We start from the raw sequence: 8864 nt of genomic DNA, 5'->3' as shown, positions 1-8864 counted from the left end.
CCTCACTAGTCTTAGGTGTCCTACCCTACAGAAACTTCTTCTTCATAGGAAGGCAAAGGAAATAAAAGGCTTAGAGTTAAAGTAGGAAACAAGTCATTAAGAATAAGAGAGATACACAGCTCTGTCAGAGTTACATTCAAGAATCAACCCTGAGAACAGTAATTTTGTGCAACCTCTACCCCTGGTATCAACCCACCTTCCCCCAGCCCTTCCCAATGCCCACACAAGCCCCAAGTAGCTGTAGAGGCCAGCAGTCCAAATGAGCAGGTCACTTGGCAAGTGAAAAGGACAATGTAGCCTCAGCCAAATCAAGCAGGGTAGGGAGTTAAGTCTGAGAGCTGGTGCTGCCCTGCTAGCCAGGCTCTTGTACAGAGTGACCCACATATCTGCCAAGGTCAAGCTTAAGGGGCTGCCCCTGGAGAGGCACTAGTTTCCTTAAACCAGCACATACTAGGCAGGCAGAAATAATAACAGCCTAAGTAGGAGGAATAGCTAAAGGGGCCCAAGTGATTTGGAAAGTGGACTCAGGGTAGGGAAGGGCTCTGGAAACACTCACCATAGCCTGTGCAGAGGAGAGCAGAGAAAGGAACAATATGATGTTAAAGTCTCCCAAGGCATGAAAATTCTCAGAGGCAAATGAGAGGGTCTTCCTTATGGTCCAAAGTAGGAAATAACCCCCTCTGCTCCTGTCCATTATAAACTGTCTTCAACCCAGAAACCTGGCCAGGGCCTAAGGCTTAATGCTCCCAATCTAAGGCATTATGCCATGAAGTGAAAGACAGGGAACAAAGGTGAAAGATAGGAGAGAAAACAAGAAATGAGCTAGATACCTGCTAGTGCACAAGAAGGGAGCAGAGGATGAGAAAAAAAGTAGATAGAAAAGAATAAAAAAAAAAAAAAAAAAAAAAAAGAATAAGAAAGAGGAGATGAGAGATAATAAAGTAAGGAAAGATAATAGAGAGATAGCATTCTGAATTTATCTTCAACCAGTTAGATGAAGAGGTGCAGTGAAATAAAGAAGAAAAGGAGATGACAACAAATGGTGGAAAATAAAGAAAGAAAGAGAAATGATGAAGAGAAAATGGCAGGTTACACTTCTATTCAGCCAACTACAGAGGGAAAAGCTAGTGAGAGAATAAGAAAGCAGAGAACAGAAAGGAAAAGGAATGGATAGGAAAACAAGTAAGACAGAATAGAAAGAAAATAGGAGTTGTATATGGTAATTAAAGAGTTTAAGTCTTCTTGAGCCCTTCTACCTTCTTTTTGGCTGTAGAACTCTGGGATTCTGGGAGATCCTGGACCCGCTAACCCCACTGCCTATAATACCACAGAAGATTCCTTGAGCTGATCCTGAAGGTACGACCCAGAATAGGAGCTTCTAATCATCCTGAAGGTTCTGAGATCAGTTTTAATGGACCAGTTCATAGCCTGGTGGTTAAGGCAATTGAATCCTACATAGCTGACTGCTATATCCTAGACCCAGAGGCTTGAAAAACACACAGGGTGCATATGCATGTATGCTCAAAATCCCGAAAAAGGCAGGAGAGATGGAGAAGGGATTGTGGTGTGACTATTCCCCATGGAAGGTGCTTTCTCACTTTCCCCATCTCTGTCTCTGGTGAGTACACACACCCTGTGGTAAATTTTTTTAAAAAGAGAAAAAGTGAGAGATCAGCTTTAACTCTCAAGCCTATTTCAATTCAATTCCACAAATTTTTATCATTGCTTATTGATGCCAGATACCAGGTTACAAAGATTGGCTACAGCACATATGTCTTCAGAGAAGACTTTCACCTGACCTCCAGTAAGGAGGTCAAATTCCAGTCATGCTCATCCTATACCAAGCTTAATAATCTAGGTCAATGGATAGGTTTTCATTCCAGGTCATCAAAGAAAGCTATGGAGAGACCTAGAGGAGCTAAATACCTAGAGGAGGACACCAGAATACAGGGCCCAACAGGTAGAAGCTTAAACTAATGAAGAACCCAGGTATCTGCCAAAGACATGGCGTAGAATAAAGTCCCACTGAAGTCACTGTTAAGTCTTCATAGGCTTTAAATAAATTATTATCAGCCCCATACAAGTCATTCAATGGACCATTTTTAATCCTGACAGCTTTGCAAGGTCCAACAGGGAATACCCCAAGGCTGGTGCCTATGCCTGCCCAAGAGTGTTCACTCACCAGATCACTGACAAGAGGCAATGGCTTCTTTCTGCGTAGATCTGGCATGCTATCAATGCCATAGAGCCCTCCGGCTGGCCTGAGGAGAGAAGAAAACATGTCAGGACCCAGTTCTGCCTCAAGTTACTAGCAAGATAAGTATTCTACTCTCCTTGAACTCTCCCTCCCTAGAAGAACATGGACTGACCTCCACTATGTGCCTTTAAGAGGAATGAGGAAGACAGAAAGTTAAGGGGAGAAAGCCATGATGTGGTGAGCAATGGAATCTGCTCTCACAATATTTCTGTGTCTTTCCTATGGTGTTATATAAGGACTGAGCACTTTGTCATCCCACAATGACAGTTCAAGGCTCCTCCAATTATCTGAAAGCATCTGTATTTCCTAAGGCAAGGTAGGAACTGGTGGCCAGAGCCCACAGGAACAGCTTTACAGAAAGAGCTGTGGCCTACGTGAGCAAGACTACCAACAATGACTTTTAGAAGGAGACCTTCTCAGGGCTGGCAGGTGGCAAGGTGGTTAAGGGTGTTGGATTCCCACATGGCCGACTGGTTCAAGTCCCAGACCTGGGAGCTTGCTTTCTCATGCTCTCTTTCTTTCTCTTTTTCTCTCTCTTTCTCTCCCCACCCTGGTCAAATTAAAATAAATAAATAAAGGTAAATAAAATAATTATTTAAAAAAGGAGGAGGGAACCAGCAGTTAGCGTAATGGCTATGTCGCTGGACTCCCACGTAGTTGACCGCGGTTCGCGTCCCCGACTCGGCGGCTTAAAACTCATGCCGGGCGCGTGTGCGTGCGTGCCCAAGATCCCAAGAGGAGAATGGAGGAGAAGGGATTGCGGTGTGACCATCCCCTCTGGGGGGTGATTTCTCGCTTTCTCGCTCTGTGTCTCTCTCTGTCTGTCTGGGGAGCGCACACGCCCTATAGCGAAAAAAAAATCTCTCAAAAAAACAAAAAAAGGAGGAGACCTCCATCCAAAAATAAGAAAGTCAACAGTTGTGTCTATTGCAGCTTCCTACATAAAACAACAACAACAACAAAAACCATGTCTGTGGTGAGAGAGGTTCTTATAAGTAAGTGGAAACAAGGGGAGTGGGGTGAGGTGGGGTGGGAAACTTCCAAAAGATCGCATGTGAGAGAAAGGACCATTTAGAAAGGAAACAGCAAAGGGACTCTGAGCGCCTAACTCTATGAACACATCAACGGAGACCAGGAAAAAATGATAGCTAGAGCAACTGGAGATTTCTCTCATTTCTTTTCTTTTTTGCTTTGTTTATTTGTTCGTTTTTGTTTTTAAAGGTTATTTACTTCTTCCATGAGAGAAAGAGATAGACTGAGTAGAGGCAGGGGGAGATAGACATCCCTAACAAGGTCATGATTCTGTAATCCTCAGTCAGCTCAGACCTTGGGCATGCATAAGAGTCTGGCATATAAGGGGAGACCTTGGGATGGAAACTCAGGACCTTCCTGTGTGAGTCTAGCATCACAGAGTGTTGTGTTAGCATGATGCCACTGCTAGCCCATCTTTAATACCTCTTCAACACTTAACTTTGTTGCTCTTTGCACACTCTTCCATAACAATATTTAATAAAAAACATTGTTCCCAAGAGAATACTAACCTTGTGTTAAGATAACCTGGATTTTAGCTCTAATTCTTTTAACTCAGTACCTATCCTCTGCCAAAAATTCCCTCCTCTCCTCGGGTTTTGCTGTAACTTTCATAAAATGAGGTGGATGAATTATAAATCTTTATGGCTTTTGGATGTTAAAATCCTGAGCCATAATTGAAAAAAAAAAAAACAAACTCATGTACTTGGTTTGAACAAGAGTAACAAGGCAGGCAGGGGGATTTCTACAGCACAGCTGGTCTAAAAAGAGAAAAGCCCCAGGAGAATAAATAGGTACTTCCAGCTCCATAGGCTAAGAATGGAGCCATAAATTGAGTCCAGGGGGGTTGGACAGTGGTTCAGTGGTTCCCTGGGTAGATCTACACAAGAAGGTTGTTGGTTCACATCTGGAGACCAACTTGAAGACAAGTGTGTGCCCAAAATTGGGGCTAGGGAAGCTGGAGGTGGATTGTGGCATCGGGACCCTGTCAGGGTGCTATATCTCTGTCAATTGGTCTGTCTCTCTTACACCCATAGGAAAAATAAATAAACATTTTTAAAAACTGAGTCAAGGCCAGGAACTGGAAAAGGCTGATTTCCAATTAACTAGTTCCCTGACAATAGGCAGTGGGCTTTGTTTTTAATGAGATTACCAGGCCCGGGGGAAGTCCTGTGCTTGCAACAGCTTCCGAGGACTAAGCTAAAGGAAGGAAGACAATGGAATTATTCAGAAAACATCTGCATGGGCCCATTTAAAAATAGTTTGGATATGTTCTATTGGCATGTATATATTTTACACTTATTAGAATAAAAAAACTAAACTTATTGAAGAAGCCAATTCTGAACACTGTAATATGCACTATTTAAATCTGAAGTTTTTTGCAACAGAAATGATCTTCTGATAAAAGAAGGAAGAGGTAACTCATTCACATGATTGGCTCTAGATTAAAAGCCACAAAATGCAAGAGAAAGGAACATGTACAGATGCAATAGATAACTTTATAACCTCATCCTTCCTCTTTCCTGGCCACGACTTAGAGGAAGCAGCTACTGTGAATACTGATGTCAGAAACCTTTGTAAGGCAAGAGGAAAAGGAAGGTCCAAAGAACTAAATGGCAGTGCATTTGGTAGGGAGACTGCGGTATAGGGAGGCTCTTAAATTCTCTTCTCTCTTAACAACAACCAGTGAGTTACAGGTAGCAGCTGAGCAGTTTAAAATGACTCTCTGGTGTGATCAGATGGGTCTGAAACTCCAAGACAAAAAGCACAGGGGGATGTTACTTGTGCCTTGACTGGAGTAGAATGCAGTAGGTGATTCACAAGAGCTGAAGCAACAAAGGAATAGAAATAAAATGTTTCCAAATGCAGATATTTTTCTAATTTCCTCATTCTTCTACTTAAAGAATATATTACCACTATGAGACTATAAATCAGAAATTACAAAGGCAAGGATAAGGGAACCCCTAACTCTCTCCCCCCACCCCAGGGAACCAATGGTTTATAAAACTCCTTTTTTTTTTTTTCTTTAAGCAGTTTTTGCTATAGGGCGCATGCGCTTGCCAGAAAGACAGAGAGAGACAGAGAGACAGAAAGTGAGAAATCACCCCCCAGGGGAATGGCCACACCACAATCCCTTCTCCTCCGTTCTCCTCTTGGGATCTTGGGCACGCACACACATGAGCCCGGTGTGAATTTTAAGCCACTGGGTCCGGAGCTCAAACTGCAGTCGGCTACATGGGAGTCCAGCGACATAGCTATTACACTAACTGCTGGTCCCAAAAAACTCCTTCTTCTGCCTCTGAGGAGTCAGGAAAGTTCTCTCTTCCACCCCAAAGAACCAACCAATCTATAGTGGAAGTTATTTCTTCCCCAGGGTCCAATTTATGGAGCTGTCTCCCTTGCTTTCTAGGGAAAAAGCTAAATGTGGTGAGAGAGACTGAATAAAATCCATAAAAACCTTCCTGGGAATCACTTACCCTTCCGGGAGCCACTGTGGCAGAGAGGGGTCACCATCATCTGGAATCTTTAAAAAGAGACAGGAAAAAAGTTAGATCCTGGGAAGGATGAGAGACTGCCTATAGCCTGAGTAGTGAGCAATAATGCAGGAAGCCCAGAGCAGTTTCGGTCACATTCATTATGTGGTGATACAGAAGCCTGATGTCTAAGTCAATGACACATCAGCCAAAGAACAGTACTTGCCTCGCTACCCCCAATGAATAGAAATGGCGTAAGGCCAAGCTCACTAAGGTTTTAGGGCTGAGGCCCACTGGGAGTGTGACAGCTGCTAGAACTCCTAACTCCCTTGTACAAGCCATCGATATGAATAGCAGTAAGCCAAGCCAAGTAGAAGGGCCTGTTCAGGCTTTCAGGCCTCACTACAGCAAAATGACAACTTCTTACAGAACCTAGTCTTCCTCCACCTACATTCCTAGGTTCTCTTGGCTGCACCAGAGTTGTACTGGAGCCCCATCTCAACTTGCAGTTTTTTTTAGCTTGGGTTCCTTAAACCCTCAACTTACTAACACTTAAGGTATACATGTATGAGTACACTGATACTAAATCCACTCTCTACGTTTGATGAACTCCATATAACGAAACCGCCCAGGACAGATTAGACATTTAGATTACCATTCTGGTGAATTTTATCAACCTCAGAATGAAAAGCTGAAAATTGGGGTACCAGGCCAGACCAATGCCTGGTGGTTAAAGTGGCTAGATCTCATATGGTTGACCATAAAATTCAAGTTCTAGACTCAGTGGCTTGGGAAACATGCCAAGGCCTTGGCACGTGTGCCCCAATTCCCAAAAGCATGGATAGATGGCGAGATGGCAGGGAAGCGATTGCAGCATGACCATCTTCATGGGGTGTGTTCTTGCTTTCTTGCTCGCTCGCTCTCTCTTTCGCTCTCCAGTGAATGCACGTGTGCTTTGTGGGGGAAAATATCTGAAAATTGAGATACAAAATAATTCAAGGAAAAAAAAATTTAAAAATATCACTTTGGGGACCAGCAGATGGCATAATGGTTACATCATTGGACTCCCACATAGTCAGCTGTGGTTCAAGTCCTGGACCTGGTGGCTTAAACTCACACCAGGTGTGCACATGTGTGCCCAAAATCCTAAGAGGAGAATGGAGGAGAATGGACTGTGGCGTGGCCATCCCCATTGGGAGGTGATTTATCGCTTTCTGTCTCTCTCTCTCTCTCTGGCGAGTACACATGTCCTATAGCAAAAATATCTCTCTTCAAACAAACAAACAAAACATTTTTTAAAAGTTTCTGCACATCCAATATGAAAACAAACCAAACAAAAAGGCAAATCCTATGCATAGAAGAGAGAGTCCCAAAGCTGCTGGTGCTCTTTGGTGAACCATGGTACATGTTTTTCAGATACAAAAAAACTAGGGCTGGCAGGTATGGGGCTTCCTGCCCCCTCCTTGTTACCCTCTGCCTCCCCCAACCCCAACTTCCCTTTCTCCTAACAACTCTGGAGCAAATGAGCCAGAGAAGGGAGGCAGAGTAAGCTGTTTAGCTTTGGACAGGGCATAATGTTCTAGCAATTAAAGGTGGGGAACGTTATGATTAGAATAAAGCAATATAGAGTAAATAATGGGAGATAAGGCATGGCTAATAGGGGATGGAAGAATGAGCTAGAATTAACCATGGATCAGCAGTACGTTCAGATGAACTTTGGATTTAAGACCCTTATCAGTTGGTCTTTGTTTTAATCAATCAAGCCTATCTGCTTCTTGTCCACAGCATCTGCCTTCTCATCTGCCTTCGATCCTGGTTCTGGAGGTAAGATGATGTTGGTAATGGTGGGGCCCGGCCCAAAAGGCAGTCAGAAGTGATTGAAGTGAAAAAGAATGGGTACAGTAGAAGAAACAACAGCAGGTGGAAAATAAGAGAAACTGCAAGTCTCCTAGACAGCTTGTGGGCACTGAGTGGGCATGGGAGGAGCCCATCCCCAAATCCTACTAACCAGAACTTATCCTTCCTTTGGAAACAGCCACTGTTCTTAGCAGATTCTTATTTCCTACCCAGAAAAGATATTTGCCAAAACCAGAGCTGAAGAATACAAAGTCACAAAACATCTTCAGGAACCAGGCTCAGCTCATGTGCATTTCCTGTGCACAGAGGGGACAGAACGTCTGTAGAAGCTTGCCCTCATTGGCACAGAGCATGCTCACACATTGCAGTGAAGGAGGGGGGGAGTGGAAGTATAGACAAAGTACCTACAGGATACGTATTCTGAGACACAACTTGTGCCTGTAGGTGATCTGGGATCCTATGTTTATGACTTCAGAACATGTACACAAACTCATCTGGGGAGGATTCACAGTGTTCACTAGGGCCTGAATCACAGGACAAAGCAAACCTTCGTGGTCCTCAAGAGCCAGTGCTTGCAGGCCAACAATATAAATATACCATACATTCACATGGCTTGGGGGAACCACACAAAAGGCCTCCAGAAGCTTGTGCTCACAGAGAGGCCAGGAAGCCTACTCAGAAGCACAAAGCCTAGGGCCACAGGCAAGAGGCACAGAATGTCTGCAGCAACCCTGCTCCCAAGTACTAAGAATGCATGCATGCTGGGCTCAGTCAGGGTTTACAGCATATGCCAGAATTTGCAGCAACAGGGAGAAAATGGACAAACACTGCAGCATAGAAGAGGAAAACCAGTGTTTGGGGGTATCAAACTGAGTATAAGTGAAAGCACACACATGCTACATTGAATGTGCACCCATGCCGGCACACACACATTCTCATACTATGCTCCAGGGAGGTCTGTAGGTGCACACACAAGCATGGAGCATGCACACGGACTGCTTTCCAGAGAAATACGCTATCTGCATAAATCAAAGCTTAGAGGCACAGATCATGCACACGCACACACACACCCACACACATACATAGTGCTCAGGAAGGAGGGGTAGAAACTAGACAACAAAAAGGGCCCAAAAGGCCAGAGGCACAACCTGTAGGGCTCCTCGCTTTTCTTCTGCAAGGAGAGAAAGAATAGGAAAAAAAAAAAAAAAAAAGACAGAAAGGTTAGTAAATTCAATCCCGAACCCAGG

General features: G+C 44.0%; 1 protein-coding gene across 4 annotated transcripts in view; it reads right to left on the bottom strand.

Annotated features, from left to right (window-relative positions):
• Positions 1-8864, bottom strand: part of UNC13B (unc-13 homolog B) — a 237681-nt gene that overhangs the window by 34084 nt on the left and 194733 nt on the right. For 3 of the 4 annotated variants that reach the window (XM_027769819.1, XM_027769820.1, XM_027769821.1), the window contains 2 exons: positions 5764-5810; positions 2183-2261 (listed from right to left, as the gene is read on the bottom strand). In XM_027769819.1, coding sequence (XP_027625620.1) covers positions 2183-2261; positions 5764-5810 — 126 coding nt within the window. Of the gene's footprint in view, positions 1-556; positions 563-2182; positions 2262-5763; positions 5811-8864 lie in introns of all 4 variants that reach the window. The other variant, XM_027769818.1, reaches the window with a different exon arrangement.

This window comes from Tupaia chinensis, unplaced genomic scaffold (assembly GCF_000334495.1).
Source record: "Tupaia chinensis unplaced genomic scaffold, TupChi_1.0 Scaffold000093_1, whole genome shotgun sequence".
Lineage (NCBI taxonomy): Eukaryota > Metazoa > Chordata > Mammalia > Scandentia > Tupaiidae > Tupaia > Tupaia belangeri.
Note: the sequence above shows the minus strand (reverse complement) of the source record. Positions and strands in the feature narration are given on the sequence as shown.